This window comes from Cydia fagiglandana, chromosome 2, assembly GCF_963556715.1.
Source record: "Cydia fagiglandana chromosome 2, ilCydFagi1.1, whole genome shotgun sequence".
Taxonomy (NCBI): Eukaryota; Metazoa; Arthropoda; class Insecta; order Lepidoptera; family Tortricidae; genus Cydia; species Cydia fagiglandana.
Window position 1 is genome coordinate 16342765 of NC_085933.1, and position 18764 is coordinate 16361528.

At 38.6% G+C, this 18764-nt stretch overlaps 2 protein-coding genes across 2 annotated transcripts in view; one reads left to right on the forward strand and one right to left on the reverse strand.

Annotated features, from left to right (window-relative positions):
* Positions 1-18237, forward strand: part of LOC134677124 (uncharacterized) — a 50134-nt gene extending 31897 nt beyond the window's left edge. The window contains exons 6-10 of the mRNA XM_063535585.1: positions 14224-14344; positions 14742-14875; positions 17093-17225; positions 17770-17898; positions 18086-18237. Of these exons, the coding sequence (XP_063391655.1) occupies positions 14224-14344; positions 14742-14875; positions 17093-17225; positions 17770-17898; positions 18086-18190 (622 nt within the window). The 3' untranslated portion in view covers positions 18191-18237. The remainder of the gene's footprint in view (positions 1-14223; positions 14345-14741; positions 14876-17092; positions 17226-17769; positions 17899-18085) is intronic.
* On the reverse strand, positions 760-4923 carry LOC134677095 (nicotinamide riboside kinase 1). The gene is made up of 5 exons (XM_063535551.1): positions 4902-4923; positions 4479-4573; positions 3472-4032; positions 2629-2755; positions 760-1836 (listed from the first exon to the last, which is right to left on the reverse strand). The coding sequence occupies exons 3-5, from the start codon at positions 3852-3854 to the stop codon at positions 1735-1737; spliced, it is 612 nt and encodes a 203-aa protein (XP_063391621.1). The 5' UTR covers positions 3855-4032; positions 4479-4573; positions 4902-4923; the 3' UTR covers positions 760-1734.
* Positions 18238-18764: the final 527 nt, after the last annotated feature.

Consider the following 18764-nt stretch of genomic DNA (forward strand, 5'->3'; position numbering starts at 1 on the left):
CGCGAGTTTGTCGCGGCTCTCGCGCGTGAGTTGTGCTGCCAACACGCGACAAGCTGCCAAGTCGCGCGGATCTGTCACTTCTCGCGCCTGTCGCGGCCAGTTGTGCTAGAGGTGCTGTTGGACAGAGTCATTGACAAATATATTTTTTATTATGGTGGGTAGACGCACCTACCCTCCATATATTTTATGGACATTGATAAAGACAGTTGGAAGCAAATATTCAATTTTAAAACTGAATCGCGTATAATTAAGTTTTAAGCGTTTTAAGTCTCGTTTTATAATTAATAATGTATAAAATTCGTGATAATTTAAATCAGAGTTGGGAGCAATGTTGCTGTAGAAAAATGTTTTTATTTCTATTACTCGCAACTTTTTCTCGGAGGCCAACGCACACATAGAAGCTTCAGGCGCACACATGCGCAATTGTTTGGGGACATAACTTTCTTAGGAAGTGAACAGGCCTTGCTTAACATACTCCTTTCTCTATTCATAAACACCTTATTGCTTACTTACTTACTCCGTTGGCTCAGCGACCCAAAATCAGACTTGGCCTTCGACACAAAACAGCGCCACTTTTTTCGGTCCTGTGCGACCTCTCAATCAATCAATTAGCAAGCACTATTTTAAATTCTCACTAGAATATCCAACTTTGTAGGCAAACGGATTATTTACAAAAAAAATGTATAATAACGGTGTCTCCTGCCAATTCTGGAGGATTTTAGGTGTGGATGCCAGTGTCGTTTTTCTAATAAAACACGCTTGTTCAGAAACTTAAGTTCATTAAATTTAATAGGGAATATTATACTAACATTTCGATAACGCTTAAAATTCTAAGACCCCAAAAACATGTATCAGTACATGTTCACAAGTTTCACAACATATAGAAAACAGATAGAAAAGTTATATACGGCAGCATATTAATATCCATCAACATAGCATACAATCTCTACCATGCATAAACAATGCGGAATAAAATAATAAATATCTTAATTGGCTCTAAAACACTATCTATAATTATTACGAAACATTGCAAAGGCACTGAAGTTAAGTTTGTGTAAGTAATATTTTACTATTATATAATACGAGCAGATACTACGTTCCTTTATTTTAGATTTTAATTACCTATTCATCTCAGGAAATATCACCTATTAGTTTGATGGAATCATTAGTAACTCAAGACACCAACTACACAAAAGACCACAATTAACGGTGCTTACAAAATATTCTTATATGTATGATCAATTGATCATATAAAACTGCAGAGCAGAAAACATCTTCAATAAACAAAGACATAAATACCTAACATTGATCCCTGCGGCAGATTAAACTGGCTCACACTTAATTTTTCGCGATGTATTTTCCACACAACTTAATGTCGTTGGTATTGGAGTTTAACACCGTCTTTTGCCGAACGCTCATTATACAAGTACTTTTATTATTTAGAAATATTATGTTATTTCTATTCTTCAAGAGCTCTTTAGATCATAATAGGAGAAAGAAGTGTACCAAAACGTCCATAAATTTTTCGTTCCTTCCGTTACCGTCAAACAGAATGGAAATAAAACTCTTGGGCTACTTTTTCTCTAATTAGGATTGTAAAAACTCTTGATTCTGAGTAGAAACAACATAAACAAATCCAAAATTAAAAAAGTGTAGTATACAATTTTACAACTTACATAAAATGTATCCATATAATAATACGGTGAGATGGTAATACGTGGAGGGGAGGTCGCGCTAGGAGGGAGGGACGCCGAACCGTTGCAGGTCCGCTAGCACGATCCGTATCGGGTCCGGCACCTTGCCGTCTAACAGGCATATCGAAGGGTTGAGCTCGATCTGTGCAAACAAGAGACATTATTATTATTTGGAGCCTTACGTGTCCCACTACTCCCACTGGGCTGGTGCTGGGCAAAGGCTTCCCACCAATTTCTCCACAGATCTCTTTCCAGTGCTGTGTCTGGCCACTCCTTCACAAACAACAGAGACTAATTGTGAGCTAAAAGTTTGCGTTCGGATAAACGTAACGCCGCCTGCGTTAGTGTATAGTGTAGTGTATAGAACTCGAGGAAACTTGATTGAAGCCTCTAGGCTTGTTCGATTAGGTAGGTAATCATAATACTAGTATTCATTATGTCATCAACGTTACGTACTAATAGCCATACATTTGACGTGCCCCTTCCCCGAAAAACCGGCAGACTGTTTTGTACAGAAAATGACAGACAAGGTGTCTCCAGTTACTAAATGCTTTAAGATCCGTACCGTAGGTCCAACGCAGTCCAATCCGTCACATTCACAGACCACAGAGCAACAGACCTACGTGCAGTGCATATGAATAAAGTTCAATTTCAGTTTTTGTTCGAGTGACATCTTTTGGAGCATTTCAATGAAATTGACTACCGTTGTCTTGTCCCGTACGAACGCCAATTTTCTGAAGATTTAGGTACAGGTACTTATAGGAGTTTCTTTCTCTGTGACAAATGTACACAGAAAAATAATCATCTGATCTGATTTAAACGCCGAAAAAAATTCAAATACACGAAACAAAATGCGTTTGTACGGGACAGCCCTTGGAATCGCGAAAAGGCTAAACTAGGTGGCACGATTCTAGAGTCCGTTCAGTTGACTGACCTCGGCCCGGTACTTCAAGTGCTCGGGCCACACGCACTGCTCGAAGTAGCCGGGGATGTCGGGCGGGTCGTACAGCCGCAGCGAGCGCCGCGCGAAGCATTCGCCGAACTCCAGCACGAAGTAGTACCTGTTAACAATAAACCCTCGCCGTATTTAATGTAGAATAACTTATAAGAATCATAAGGCCTAGTAAATAATACAAAAATCATATCCAGACCCCGTTATCAGTGGTGGAATTTTATTGAAATGCAAGGGTTGGCACTCACTCCCTCACCGTGCGGGTAAAATTCCGCAAGCTATTGGGTATAAAAGTACGCATGTGGGGTAATTGTTCACATCAAAAAAAAAACAATGGAATTGCGATAAAATAAAGTTTACCTAATATTTATGAAATTTTCTGATCAATAAAATATATAATTTTTTAAACAACAAAATATGTATATTCAATAAAATTTCGTAACTGATAATGGGGTCTAATCATATAATTTTTGTGTTCTTTATGTACTATCGAGATTCGAGAACTAAAAGCTTCGCAGTCTAACATAAAGTCAGTATACTATAACAAATCTGAGAAAATATTGATTAAACAACTATTTAAATAATTACAAGCGCTATTAGCAAGTAGGTACCTAGCAAAGTAGCAACTGATTGCCTAATATTATTTAAAAAAAAATCTAACTAGGCGCTTTGATTATAGTGATTGTTTGACAAGTTGTCTGTGTAGTATATCTTTTCTGCTATCTGTTAACTCTGAACCACTACAACTGTTTCACAGTTTTCAACTTCAATTGGAGATTACTAACCATAGAACAGAAGGTATTACACTAAGAACCTAAAACTTACTTCAGATCGCAAAGGTCCAGTATCGGCTTATAATTGAGCACGGTAAACCCCTCAGCGATGAGGAACTTCTTCCCTTCCGCCGCGAGCCGCGCGCCGCGCTCGGTCGAGCTGTACTGCGCCTTGTCATCCCCGCGCATCGTCGACAACATGTCCGCGTACATGCTCTTCATATCCAGCGACGACAGTATGTCGTAGTTGTTGTGCTCCATGCCCTCGACGCGTACGTGGTGTGGACTGTCGTCCGGATAGAAATATGTGTCCTGATTAAACATATACACCGGCGTTAGAGTTTGAGCGAGCTTGTTGGCGAGTGTAGTTTTTCCACCGCAGGTGACGCCCGAAATCCCGATCACGATCCATTGATCTCTATTTACAACCTCCATGGTTATATGTTTCAATTTAGTACATATTTGTGTGAGTTGTAGGTGTTTGACGATTAGAGGTAGGGTCGCAGGTGGTAGAGAGTGTAGGCCATGAGGCCGCCGACGAAACAGAGTCCCCAGACAGCGCAAAATAAAAGCGCCCACTGTGGATTCGGCAGCCACGCGTGAATGACTAGTTCTGAAAAATAAAATCAATTTTTTTAAATCAATACATAATAACCCAAGTCGTTACGTTAGCAATTTTGATTCTTTTTTCAGCTCTTTGTCCTGATTTTTTAGGCGAGTTATCATATAAATAACACCTTCGTAAATTAAAAATTACGTATGGCAAATGACAAAAACAAATTACATGGGAAATTGTATAATATAAGTATTGTACCTAGAATGATCCGTATTTTTAAATGAACTAATGTAGGTAACCAATAAACTCAGGTAATTTGATTCTTATTGATAAGGTTTCCGAATTAAACTAATTTTACGGTAACACGTGAGTTAAACCGTAAAATTAAAATGCTTTTCAAATTATTATATTTGAATGACTGTATAAATATACTGGTACCATTTCTTAATTCAATATTTACTTCTGTTATCTGGATTTAATTTCCATAAATGTGAATAACCCACCTTCGTCAATAAAGGAGTAACTGTTGACCCAGAGTAGGAACAGCAGAAACAACGCCCCAACTGTGGTCAGGACTCCCCGGCCGAGCGCCGCGTCACTGTCGAACACAATACGATCAGTTTTATTGAGTTGACCTAATATTCCTTGTAATTCTGTCCCATTGTCCAGGGTTCAATAGTGGTACAGTTTATTAGAAGAGTTAAAAACATATGGGCAATTATTATAATTAAAAAATCAAACGAAGGAGCTTAAGTTAATAGCCGAGTCCACATAGAGCAAGCATACACGCATATTTCCTCGCGCACAAAACGGCCAGTGTACACGTGCCTCGCGCGTGCCGCCTCGTAACGATGACGATAATCAATTTTAGTTCATTTTCAAATGTATTCCTGTAAATCTAAGTTATCCAAGTACGAATATCGTACCTCAGGTCGCCCATGCGCCATGCACGGCGTGGTGCGCGGCCTGGCGCGCGACCCGGCTGGTGGCCTAGCTCGCGTCTTCGTCGGCGAACAGGATCGACTTGTTCTCTTCCTTCCTCTTGACTGGCTTGTCGACTAGTGGCTTGCCTCCTACAGCTCGCTGCACTATCTAGAATACAATATGATACACTTTGATCACCCATTTGAATACAAACAAGGATAGCTCAAATACTTATTCTATTGGGGCCCTTTCTAGATCTGGAATATCAATTGACATAAGAATTTAAAGTATTTATAAATAGATTTGCATTGAACAGTTACCTATGTAATACCTGTGGCTTTGTTTCTAGAATGCCTTGTATAAACAATGGTTGTGTAATCAATCAACTATGACTCTGACAGGCACAGAATATCAAATTCATAATATATCATCAATAAATATTTGAGGACAATCTTACACAGATATACCTAGCCCCAAACTAAGCAAATTTTTTACTATGAGCATTAGGTGACGTTATACATACTTATATATTAATATATAAATACATAATTAGATACATAGATAACACCCATAACTCAGGTACAAAAATTCGTGATAATCACTAATAAACACCCCTTTCGGGATTCAAACACTCCCTCTTGCTTCATAGGCACCTGCCGACTTACTACCAACTTGGCTAGGAGGCCCTTGCTATTATAATATAGTTTTTTCCCACAACTCACTGTGTATTCTTTGCATACCTGTATATGATATATGAATAAACTTTAAATGTCATTTCAATCATGAGTGATAAAAAATGTTTATGATTAAGAGCATTGAAACTGTAAAGTGGAGCACATTATATCTTATCACACAGTATAATATACCTATGAATTACTATTCATAATGTACTTATTGTACCTATCAATTACACAAGTCTATAAAACTTACAGTTTAGATATTTGTATGCAATATAAGGATTAGATTATTCACATAAACAACTTTCCACTTAATCAAAAAATAATAATGTTGATTCGAGTTCTTATAGTCACTATGAAAGTTATTTGTACACACATGTAGCCCCTACATGCAAGAGAAGATTTTGGGGTTTTGGGTGAGCAAAGTTCATTAATTGACACTCATAGTCCAGTTATGCACATACCATTATTTAAAAGTTGGTTGATACATGAATGTTATTACTTATATCGCTGAATCTAAGCTGGCATGATAGTAGTAAAGACAAGGTATTAACATTATTTAACTTGATTTGATAATATAGATGCTATTATTTAATTATTGTTAATTGGCCTTATTAATTAGTAGATCATAAATTAATAATGACAGTGAACAATCAATTTAAATGTAATTAAAATGTTAAAGTGAACACGATTTAACTGACAGCTTTACTCATGACATGGTTCACAATATTACCAAATGGAATTGTACCAAGAATGTATGATCTATTTTTATTTTTTATTAGAATTAGCTTTATAGTGGAATCCATTTTCATACAATAAACTGTCTTTTGCAAGTTTTTATTTACTTCCCAATCAGTACTGGAACTGTATTATACATATATAAGTAAAATAACTATCTGAGCAAATCTCGGAACAAATAAATCTGAGTGTAAAATAAAACAAATTAGTTATACAGTGTAAGCTTGGTATGTATTATTCACTAACCTTTTTAGTAATGCTTGGGTCAGCCGTGGGTTTGGACAGGGCCAGCAGTTTGCGGATGTTCTCCTCAGCAATTTCTTCTGCAGTCTTTTGTGGTTGTTCTGGATTTTTACTCTTGTTCTTATATGGGTGACTGTGTTCTGTGCAAACAAGTTTAACATGGGTAACTATTTAAAATTATTTCACGAAACAAAAATATCTATAAAACTATAAGGTAAATCGTCATTTGAGACTCTAAATTATTGATAGCTGAAAACATAGTATTCAACAAACTAGATATAAGAACTATGAACTATTGTATAACCATGAGATGCAACGGAGTAAGCCCCAGATGTGTCCAGAGTCGTAATAAGACTGTAATTAGTGTGTAGTTACCGCTCAATGTCTAGTCTGTTACTTAATGGAGCACTTCTTATCGCGGCACTTCACTAATGACGTAACTTGCGAAATATTACACGACACAAACCTTGACCCTGCTTCGGTCGCTTCGCCTTCTTATTCCGTCCGCGAACGCTCTCTGCCAAACAAAATCAAATCAAAAATAATAATACAAACACGTGCAAAACACGATAATGTTAATGATGAAGAAATAAACAAAACCTGACTTGCCTTCTGGATCGACTATTTCAAGCGCCTGTCTCACTAAAGCTGAAGACATTGTAAAGAGCAGGCATGTGATGACGGCATTTAATTAATTTATATTGTAATATAAGCCCAACCTAAAACTTTAGTTTCGAGACGATATTGACAGAAACGTCATAAATCATAAAACAAACGTCAAGTTCACGCTTGACAATGACAAGTCGTCAAACTTGCGTTTTGTTCATAGACATAATATATATATATAGACGGTGTCTCAGCGAGCTGTCACTGTTGCCACTTTTGTTTAGTGTACGATCAAGCCCCCTACTCTGTCTGTTCTCTTTCACGGCGCAGCAACTAGTATCATTTCTCTCTCCTTGCTCTTTTAAAAATGCCGTTTGTCAAAAAAGGACAACCATACTGTTGACAAGATGGACTTCAAATCCACGTGGCCCCTTTTTAGGCGACCCAGGTTGTGCATGTGTGCGTAAAAACGTATATGTGTGGTCTTTTAGGGATGTGAAAAGTCGATTTTAATCATGTTATATATCGATAAACGCTACACAGCGGAACGAAATAGCGATTAATTGAAGCTTCAATATCTTCGTTAAACATAAGCATAATTGAAATGCTAATGGATAATGAATATATTATGATGTAATAAAATATTTCATTAAATCCTGTACCGTTATTCAAAACCTTACATTATAATGAGAGCAGCGCTCGTTTTCGTGCCGGAGGCGGTCATCCCTATTATTATTTCCCTTAAAACGTCATCTTTTTACCTACTGGCAACACCAGGCAGCCAATTTCAAGTCTTTATAAAAACAAGTTTGAAATCTGGCTCCCTCATCTTATTTTTCGCTAGGAGCGGTCGTCCCTGGTAAGTCAATTTAGACGACACAACCTATAGATATATAGGAAGGTAATAGATATTTTAGATCAACTCGAGCTTCAATAGTCTTTTAAATAAGCATTCCGAAATATAGTGGTGAAAATGGGGGAGCGCGATCCAGACAATCTACCCTCAAATAAACGGAAAGTTTCAAGCGAAACTTCTGGAAATACAAAACGCACACGTTACGACGAGGTTTTAAATAACCTGTCATTACAGGTCGCAAATATTCAAAATTTTCTATCAAATCACTATCCACCAACAGAAAACCCTCCATCCCCTAGTGAAAATATAGAGGTATCCGCTGACGATGCCCTCGATTTAAATGCGAGCGGGGAGCTGTTTTCCGATGAGACATCCGGTTTACCTTTACCTGGCGATCAGGCATGTGATAGTAAAAAAGAGCCTGCGGTTCCTGAACAACCTTTTTCAATGACCTTAGAAACTGTCACTAAAGATCCACCCGTCCCAAAGTCAGCCCCAAACCATTTGGAGTCGTTAAAACAGTTTCAAAGATTTGAATCATCAGATTGGGCGGAAATTCGTTATTCCGAGGTTCAAAAGAATTATGTGTCTACCCCCGGTTTCATAGAGTTAGAGACAAACGAAGAAATAAAACCCTATGACAATTTTAACAATCTTAGTCATACAGAAAGGGGTTTCGCGGCACTCTCCTCAGGATTGTTAAAACAATGCGATGCGATGGAACAAGGGATTCGCACCTTTATGTCGTGGATAACTTTAACTGAGGTGGTAGATGTCGTAACAATTCAAAATAAGATAAACGAGATTTTCTTGGAAGGAGATTACAAGAAAATCTCGTCAGACTTATTACAGATGGCTTGCGGCCATCGTGCTGATTTAGTGCAGCAAAGGAGAGACAGTATTTTACGATCGGTCAAAGATAAGTTTACAAAAGAAACCCTTCGAAAAATACCGCCATCCTGTGACAGTCTGTTTCATGGTGACACGTTCTCAGCTGCATTAGAAAAGAAAGGTGGCACAAGTAAAGTGTTTTGGCCTCTTAAGAACGAATCTCGCGTTAATAGAAAAGCCGCGCAGGCTGATTCTACTCCAAATGCAAAACAAAGATACCTATTACCCGCGCAGGGTAATCAACCAACTTTTCAAACTGCTGCACCACCGGCTATGAATAATTATTATTATCCACAAACGGCAACCGCGCAGGTTCCCTACTATCCATACCCGCCAGTACCTGCTGCGCAAGTTGGTTATGGTATATATGATCAAGCTTTGCCAAGACTGCCCGCGCAGGGTAACCGCAATTTTCGCTCTCGGGCCCCTAGGGGTAGGTCAGGACCCGCTAGTAACCAAGCACCTAGACAGTCTTACAATGACTCACGAAAAGAGTCTCGAGGAAAGAAAAAGTTCTGACTCGATGTTTCAGGCAGGTCAAATATCCCAATATGCAAATGTATGGGAATCCTACGGGGCAAGTCCAATGTTACTAAAAATAATACAGGGATATCGCATCCCTTTTTGTTCAAAGCCGATACTTCAACTGCCATGCCTATCCAACCACCCTCAATTAACATTACCGTCAGACGAAATGGACTTGGCAATCAATCAGCTAATAAAAATGAAAGTCATAGAACCAGTACAAATGGCCCCCAGTTTTGTTTCTCGAATTTTCTTGGTCAAGAAACCAGACGGCACACACCGTCCAATATTCAACCTGAAAAGCCTAAATCAATTTGTATACGTAGGCAAATTCAAGCTGATAAACATACAAAGAATTCCGAGTTTTATTCAGGCCTCAGATTGGATGGCCAAAATCGATTTGTCGAACGCTTACTTCCACCTTCCGATAGCACATGCCCACAGGTGCTTTCTAAGGCTAATTTACAAAGGAACCTTATGGCAAATGACCTGCCTGCCATTCGGCCTCTCGTCAGCGCCCAAAGTATTTGCCATGCTCAGCAATTGGATAGCCCAAATATTACGCGAACAAAACGTCCGAGTCATTGTTTACTTAGACGATTATCTTCTAGTGTCTCAAAACAGAGAGGAACTAGAATCCCATGTGAGCCTAGCCTTAAACCTATTAAAGTCTCTCGGATGGCACATAAACATGGCAAAATCAATTCTAGTACCACAAAGAAGCTTACAATTCTTGGGTGTAATGTGGAACCCCCTCACAAATTTAAAGTGGTTACCATCAGACAAAAGCCTTGCCCTTCGAAAGAAGCTAGAGTATTTATTGACAAAAAAGACTGCAAATCTAAAACAAATGCAAAGTCTAGTAGGAACATTGAACTTCGCAAGTTTTTGCGTCATGAACGGACGGTTAAATCACCGAGCCCTACAGCGGTTTTGTCAACATCTCCTAAAAACCGATCATTACAACGAAGTCCCAATACCGTCCGAAGCCCAAAAAGAGCTTTGTTGGTGGTTGCAAAACCATATGAATGCATCCGTCATTCACCAATACCCGGTAACACATCATCTGACGACAGATGCGTCTGGTCAAGGCTGGGGCGCTCAACTAAACAACCTATCAATACAAGGACTTTGGTCCCCCCAGGAGATATCTCTGCATTCCAACGTAAAAGAGATGCTTGCTATCTACAAAGTTCTTATAACGCAAACGAATCTTTCCCATACGACAGTGGCCATACAATCGGACAATCGAACTGTATTAGCATATCTCAAGAATCAAGGGGGAACAAAATCTCGACAACTTTCGGATCTGACAGCCAAACTATACAAAATATTAATGGCAAGGGACATATTTCTATCATTACATCACCTGCCAGGCCTTTACAATGTAGAAGCAGATCACCTGTCACGTCAAAAGAAAATGCCAGAGTGGCATTTACTCCCTCACTTCACTCAGATGTTTTTCAAGAAGTTCGGCACCCCTGTGATCGATCTCTTTGCTTCTCACCAGGCTCACGTTGTCCCTCGTTACGTCAGCCTCAATGTGAAAGACCAGAACGCAGAATTTCACGATGCGCTAAGTCAAACATGGGCTTACCCTCTAGCATGGGTGTTCCCACCCCCATTCTTAATACCACGAGTATTAAATCATCTCAATCAAGCAATAGGTCGTTACCTCATAGTTGTACCAAAATGGGAAAAAGCCTTTTGGCGTCCGGACCTCAAACAACGGGCCATAGCGCCCCCGTTTACCATTCGGAATCTAAACCAAGTTCTGATCGACACAGCGACAGGCACTCCCCCGTCCAAAGTACAAAATATGACCATCGAGATCTGGAAATGTGGGGGTGGGATTCGGCATTAGAAAATTGGACCCCAGAACAAAAGAAGTTCCTAAAATCCAGCTGGCGCGAATCTACCATAAAAACATATAAACCGGCTTGGCGACGTTGGTGCGAGTGGGCACAACATAACAGCGTTAATTTCAAAAACCCGAACAGCGCAGATCTAGCTAGATTTTTGACAGATATTTTTATGAAAAATAAGTTTTCCTACAGTACTATTGCGTTACACAAATCCGTCGTTTCTACCTTATGTGACCCAGACAAAACCAAGAATTTAAATTCTCATCCGCTAGTTCGACATGTGATGAAATCGGTTAAAATAAGAAAACCAAGACACGAAAAGACTCCAATATGGGACATGGACATATTGGCAAATTGGTTAAACAACACACCAGAAACTACTAATCTTTATGAATGCTCCAGAAGGACAGCTTGCCTTCTTCTACTCTGTTCGGGAAGAAGAGTCCATGATTTGACTCTACTTTCTATAGAAAAAGATAAATGTATTGTGACAAATGATTCGATTATTTTTTGGCCGGATTATGGCTCAAAAACAGATGGGCCCGACTACAGACAACAAGGATGGCGTCTGCTTAAAAATAAGGATTCTCAAGCCTTAGATCCAGTGTATTGGGTGAAACTATTGTTAGAACTATCAAATGAAAGAAGAAAAGAAAATATAACAAAATTATTCATTAGCATTTGTGGGACACCTAAACCAGCTTCAAAAACTATGATTGCAAATTGGATAAAATCAGTCCTTAAAGAAGCTGGAATCAAAGCTACACCGGGAAGCATAAGGGCAGCGGTTGCATCAAAAAACTGGATAGAAAACTGCCCTCTCGACGAGATCCTGCAAAGAGGAAATTGGCGGTCCCACAACACTTTCATGAATCACTATCAAAAGGTAGTTAAAGAAAGTAATTATAACACATCAAGTACTGTGACTAGATTATTTAATGTGATCAATTAAAATAAAATTTAGTATGGTGTATACATATAATTATGTTTTCCCTTACTGATTTGTAAAGTTAAATAAAAATAAACAATATATCGTGTTAAATGATTTCTTTTATTTATGAAAATACCAATACTCCTAAATACTTAACAAATTACTCCTTTTGTGTCTAATTACAGCATATTATTATAATCTGCTAGAAAGTATATTATTACTTTAATTGCCATGAACTCCCACAGGTGTTTGACATCAAATGTGTTAAATATTTCACAGTACTTCCTGAAATCACATTGGCATCTTTTCACACCAGGCGATAACAAACAGGTCTCATTATAATGTAAGGTTTTGAATAACGGTACAGGATTTAATGACAGCGTTTTACCTACCAATAAAACGCTTATTAAATACTTACCTTATTCAAAACCTTACATACAAGCTCTGCCTGGTTATAGTTTTTCATAAAACTCTAGCTTAATATGAGACACAATGAGGGAGCCAGATTTCAAACTTGTTTTTATAAAGACTTGAAATTGGCTGCCTGGTGTTGCCAGTAGGTAAAAAGATGACGTTTTAAGGGAAATAATAATAGGGATGACCGCCTCCGGCACGAAAACGAGCGCTGCTCTCATTATAATGTAAGGTTTTGAATAAGGTAAGTATTTAATAAGCGTTTTATTGGTAGGTAAAACGCTGTCAATTATTGCGGACCATCTATTTTAGTAGGTATTTATGTATTTTAATTAAATATCTGAACTTTCCCTTGGTTCTCTCCTGGGGCGTGACTATAAAATTGTGATCTGATAACCACAATAAAGAATAAAAGCGTTTTTGTTCATTTTAGGTATAGTTAAACCTTTGAAGTAAAATTAAAATTGCAAGAAATGTCGATAGTTTATCGATATGACTTTATCGACATCGCTACAGCAAAGTGGGTCGCTTTGTTAATAAAATACATAAATACCTCCTAAAATAGGTGTTCCGCAATAATTGAATTATATTATTATATTATAATATATTCATTATCCATAGCATTTCAATTATGTTTATGTTTAACGAAGATATTGAAGCTTCAATTAATCGCTATTTCGTTCCGCTGTGTAGCGTTTATCGATATATAACATGATTAAAATCGACTTTTCACATCCCTAAAAGAGCACACATATATGCTTCTACGCACACATACACAGCGTGGGCGCATCAAGAAAGGCAACACTTGATTTGAAGTCCACCTTGTCAACAGTATGGTTGTCCTTTTTTGACAAACGGCATTTTAAAAGAGCGAGGAGAGAGAAATGATACTAGTTGCTGCGTCGTGAACGAGAACAGAAAAGGTTGGGCCCTTGGTTTTGTTACTGCAACGTTCTCAAAGCAATGTCTCATTTCACACATTGTAGACTGTTGGAGAGAGAGATAATCATACTTTCTTTGCCTTACGGGCTTACGCAAATACTAAAGAAAGGGACGAGTATAGTTTTTCTTTTGTTCTTATTTACTGACGAATTGGGTTTGTCAGACTATATTGAGCAAAGAGTTTTATACGAGCAAAATTGAGCAAGTAATGTAAAAAAGCCAATTAATAGGTACCATGTATTCTATTTCTATCACTCTAAAGCTTAACTTTGCTTAGTAAAATTTTGTATGAAATTTTAAAAATACATAATAAAATTAACATAATTAATTTACTTACTTGACATAGGTATTTAAATTTGATATTTTTTTAAGCATATTTTTGATATTTTTAAAATGTAGGCGTGATGAGTTATTGGTTGTCCAATAGAAAATTTGAATTTCGCGCCTTTTTCGCCAGACAGACTGAGAGACAGACAGACGGACATAGGTACATGGCGAAAATCTACCTTTTAGCCGGTCACTTTCTGCTATCTTGCTAAGAGGGAAGGGGAAATTAAGTACCTATTATTTTTCACAAAGTATTAATTTGTTATATTGATGTAATAAATTTAATATTAATAAGAGCGCCTATTTCAGGTTCTGCATGCTGTATAGAGCCATCAACGGTGAAAGCAGTTCAGCGGGCGTGGAGCGGCGCGAAGACCCCGGCACGGCGCCACACGCACACGCGCCCGCTTCTACGGCGCCAAGATATGAGGTCAGTTCAATTTATTTTCACCACACAAAGTCCTAACGTAAAGGCTCCCTTTGAAAGTTGTATTTTTTCCACAAGAGTGGCAAAGTAATTACTAAGTAGATGCAAATTTTGAGTTGTTTCCTCATGTTGACTGGTAGAATTGGTTTTAATGATAAATACCTATTTAATAGCGTTCGTTTCGATATAATTTGTAATCTTTTATTCTTAGTATATTCCTCGTGTTGGTGTGGTCAAAAACTACACTTCCACTCGTAGTTTATGGTACTCTAGCTGAGTCTGAGTTGGAATTATTGGTGAACGCCTGTATTAATTGTACTAGCAATCTTCTATCAAGCATAACTCGGTACCAAGCAAAGCACCATCATACCAACATAGTCACACGGAACTTGGTACGCAGGGCCCACCTACGCCATGCCCAGCACGTGTGGAGTACGCCACGCCGGTATTCGCGCGCAACTACCAAGGCGTGTGGCGCTACGTTGTGCAGATACCCTACGAGGGCTACTTCACGCAGACCGTGGAGGTTACCAGGTCAGTTGATTGCAATACACGGGATTGACATATGTTCGTAAAGATTAGTGGTTGCCTGGTTCTTCATCGTTTGTGACCTTTTTATATATCTATACGGCCGGGCCACCGGATACTTTATGTAGGAAAGCCGGTCAACGGATGTTACCATTTACCATCCAAGTTACGATCCTAACAGCAGTTTTTGTTCCATGTAATATCAGGACACCGATACCAATAGTAATACTAGAGTCTGTGCGGAAAGAGAAGAGTCGTGGGATTTGAGGGCGCGCCAGTGCTATTTTATGGTTTTTGCTATACTGACAACACTGGTCACGTGATTATAGTACGATACTAAAGGTCATGATACTTGAATCCCTTTTGTTCCGGTTTTTTACCACGGCTTACTAAACGGAGCCTGGTGGTGGTGTCGGCTCGTCAACTCAATCCTCTGATTTAGCGCAGGCACTACTTTTCTTTTTAAAAAACACTTTGATTTTATGTCTCAGATACTAAAAAGTGACTGCGATTGACAAAACTGCTAAAACTAGTTAAGAATCTGCCGAATACAACTGTAATTTTAGTACCAAACAAGATAGAATCTCATTTATGTACTGCCTAATCTGTGCAGTCCAACAGTTATTAAAACCGGGTAGATCGGGTAGAAATTGGGCAATAGAGCTGTAATTTTATCTGGGATATATTTCACCCATTGTAAACTTGACTTGTAATGTATGTGTACATTATTAATAATAAATATGAATATGAATAAAAATACTGCATAAGTAGGTAGGCCTTATTGGGATATGTCCGGTTCTCTCATCTCACGATATTTTACTTCGCCGAAAAGTCACTGCTAAATATGAAATATAATTTCGTAACTAACAGAATACAGATCAATTTCGTAAGCAGTAAAGAAATATTTTATTAGAAAATGTTTTATTCAGAACCTAGTAAACGAACTTACAAATAAAGAAATATTTTATTAGAAAAAGTTTATTCTTTGTAATCGAAGTCTGAATTAAAATATTCAATGTCATTTATGTTTGAGCTAGTGTCAAAACAACCAGAGACCCTCATAGGAACTATCTTCATCTAAACTGGATGTGCTTGAATCCGGCACGTAGATTACGAATTCCTGCATATCACCTACTTTTAGCGGTCTTTTATTCGAGATACCGTAGGTATTTTTACACAATCCTGAAAAAGAAATTACATATAAATATGCATAAAATGGCAAGTATCAAGACTATTTGTCAGTTATTTTAAAGATCATGAATGACCTGCATATTTATGAAAATTAATATATTTTTAATGAATATACTTACCGATTATATACCGGAGACAAGTTACTTAGGGGGGTAATTATTTAATATTAAATACAACATCAATACCCGCGAATAGCGGAAACACGTTCCGCGACTTTTTGTAAGTAGATAGTCGGCTTTTAGCCCTTTTCTTCCCGCTGAAAAAACCGAAGAATGTTAAATATAATTTTCCCTGTGGTTTTATGTACGGTTTTATCGTGTTTTGAAAATATTTTATACATAAAACTTGCGGTTTTTGTTAATAAAAATATACATTGACAGAAGTTTGTTTACTTTTTACAAGACAGGTGTCAAAGGTTTGATTGCCATATAAAATTTAAAATGTTAGTTCCCGTTTCTGCCACGACTCTTCTCTTTCCGCACAGACTCTACCTATTACTTAAATCAGCCATTCTCAAAGTGTGTTCCGCGGAACCCTAGGGTTCCGCAAAGCCTCTGTTGGGGTTCCGCGAAAATATACTTGTAATAATAAGAAAAAAAAACAGCTCTTCTATAAGTATATCTGGTCCACAGTGATGAACGAAAATTTTTAATTTGGGGTTCCGTCAACTATTTCGCTTGCCGAAAGGGTTCCGTCACCAAAAAAGTTTGAGAACCGCTGACTTAAATAAATCTACTTCCACGATCGATATTACCTAAATGTTCTAGTTGATATTAAGTGCAAAAACACATTGAATATTTTTTGAAAACTCGAGACAAGCTATTTTAACCATATTTTGTGAAGCGGAAAGCTCAGGCCAGCCATAAGTCCATCCTAATGTTAGGTAAGTAAGTACACCGGCCTTCTTTAGAAAGTGACTTGAAAAAGCGCATTGTGGGAACCTTTTCAACGCATCGCAATCGCAATACAACAATAGAATTCGGAACCCTAAAGAACTGTTTGAAGAAGTGATGCTGATGTTTATGTGTGCAGGTGCATGCAATCGCGGTGCCACTACTTGGACGGCGGTTGCCTGTCGTCGCCGCGGTGGGTGTCGCTGTTAGTCGGTGAACTGCACTATCCCACGCCGCAGCCGACCTCCGCCCGCCCTTACACTGACCAACAGGCAAGTCCTTTGTAGTTTAAACTACTTTGCAATCTGTGCTACCCACAGACCACTCAATTCATTGTCGGTGGTGCTACCCTATACATACTTATACGAGTAAGTAATAGTCAGCTTCCATTTAGGCATTATTAATAGTATTAAAAAGCTGGTCTGGTGTATCCACGAGTCAATAAACATAAGACAAGAATGTAAGGCGTTCTTGATAAACTAAATCTGGCTCTACTTTTCTTTCTCCCAATTAAAAGCCAAGTGTGAATAAATTTGTCCACCTGCAAGTAATTTTATTCCTAACCCTTCTATTAACCTCCTCTTAGTCGCCCACCAATGAATGGCTGCCAGAGTCCGGATCCAGTAATATCAATAATATCTACCTATACCTAAGCCACACTAACTAAAAGGTTTGCTTTAGTCCGTAATTTTTTCTAACACATTTTACTCATGGTACTTTCCAAGCGGCTGCTGGTTTGGTTTTTGTTGTGATAAAGTTTTATGTATTAAGAGATTATAACGTAACATATTAACACTGTGAATTTTTGTTTAACAGTACCAGGAATACCAGCAGTACCTGCAGAAGCGCGCCGGCCCCGCTCCCGACGCGGGCGCGACTGCGGGCGCGGCGCCCGGCGACAAACCGCCGCACTGCGACGGCCACGACGAGATGGGCTGCTTCCAGGTAACCCGACCTCAAGCCCTATCATTTTGAAAATTGTCTCTTCTCGAGCCTTCTAATTTATGTAATCTTATGGCGCAGCTTTGAAAAAAAAAGATGATGTCTTAATTCCCAGGGTATCTCTGTGATATTTGGCCGAGCACAATTTATGTAACATGTAGACTGTGTCTTATTTCTGTATGTTGTTCAGGTGCGGCTCTACTACGACTGGTTCCTTGTGCCCGGCTCCTGCAAGTGCTGGAGGCCCGACTACTTCGCGCGCTACGTGCGCCGCCGCCACTCCGGCGAGCTCTAACTGCAGCGCTCCTTTCCAACGGTTTAAGCTCCAGCGGCTATACATGACCCAAATATAAGGGCTGATTTAGACGGCGCGTGAACTCGCATGCGATTTTAGTTACATTGCTGACTGCTGGTTACGTCCAATTCAGCCGACCGATCAAACCCGCAATGGTATGAAACTCGCATGCGAGTTCTCGCATCGTCTAAATCTACGCGGCTGATGTTCAGTCGCCATCAAACATAAGCAAGCGAGTATGGTAGACGTGATAACTCCAGTAAATATCACTGTCGACATATCGCTCGATAATTTGACGCAAGCTTTATCCTGTCATTATTAAGTCGATAAAGCGTCTTCCATAACTCCATTGTAAAAATTATACAGCATGCTCAAAAAAATTTATAAGTACCTAAATATTTAAAATCTGAATGTGCACCTCAGTGCTTGAATAATGAAGTCAAAACCTTTGTTTCGACTTTCGATATAATTGTTGGCGGCCGTTCCAGTTTCATAGGGACGCCGAATATTTTCAATATTTTTCTTATATAGGTACTTTCTTTAACATCGCTGTTTTTTCTTATGTGTTTGTCCG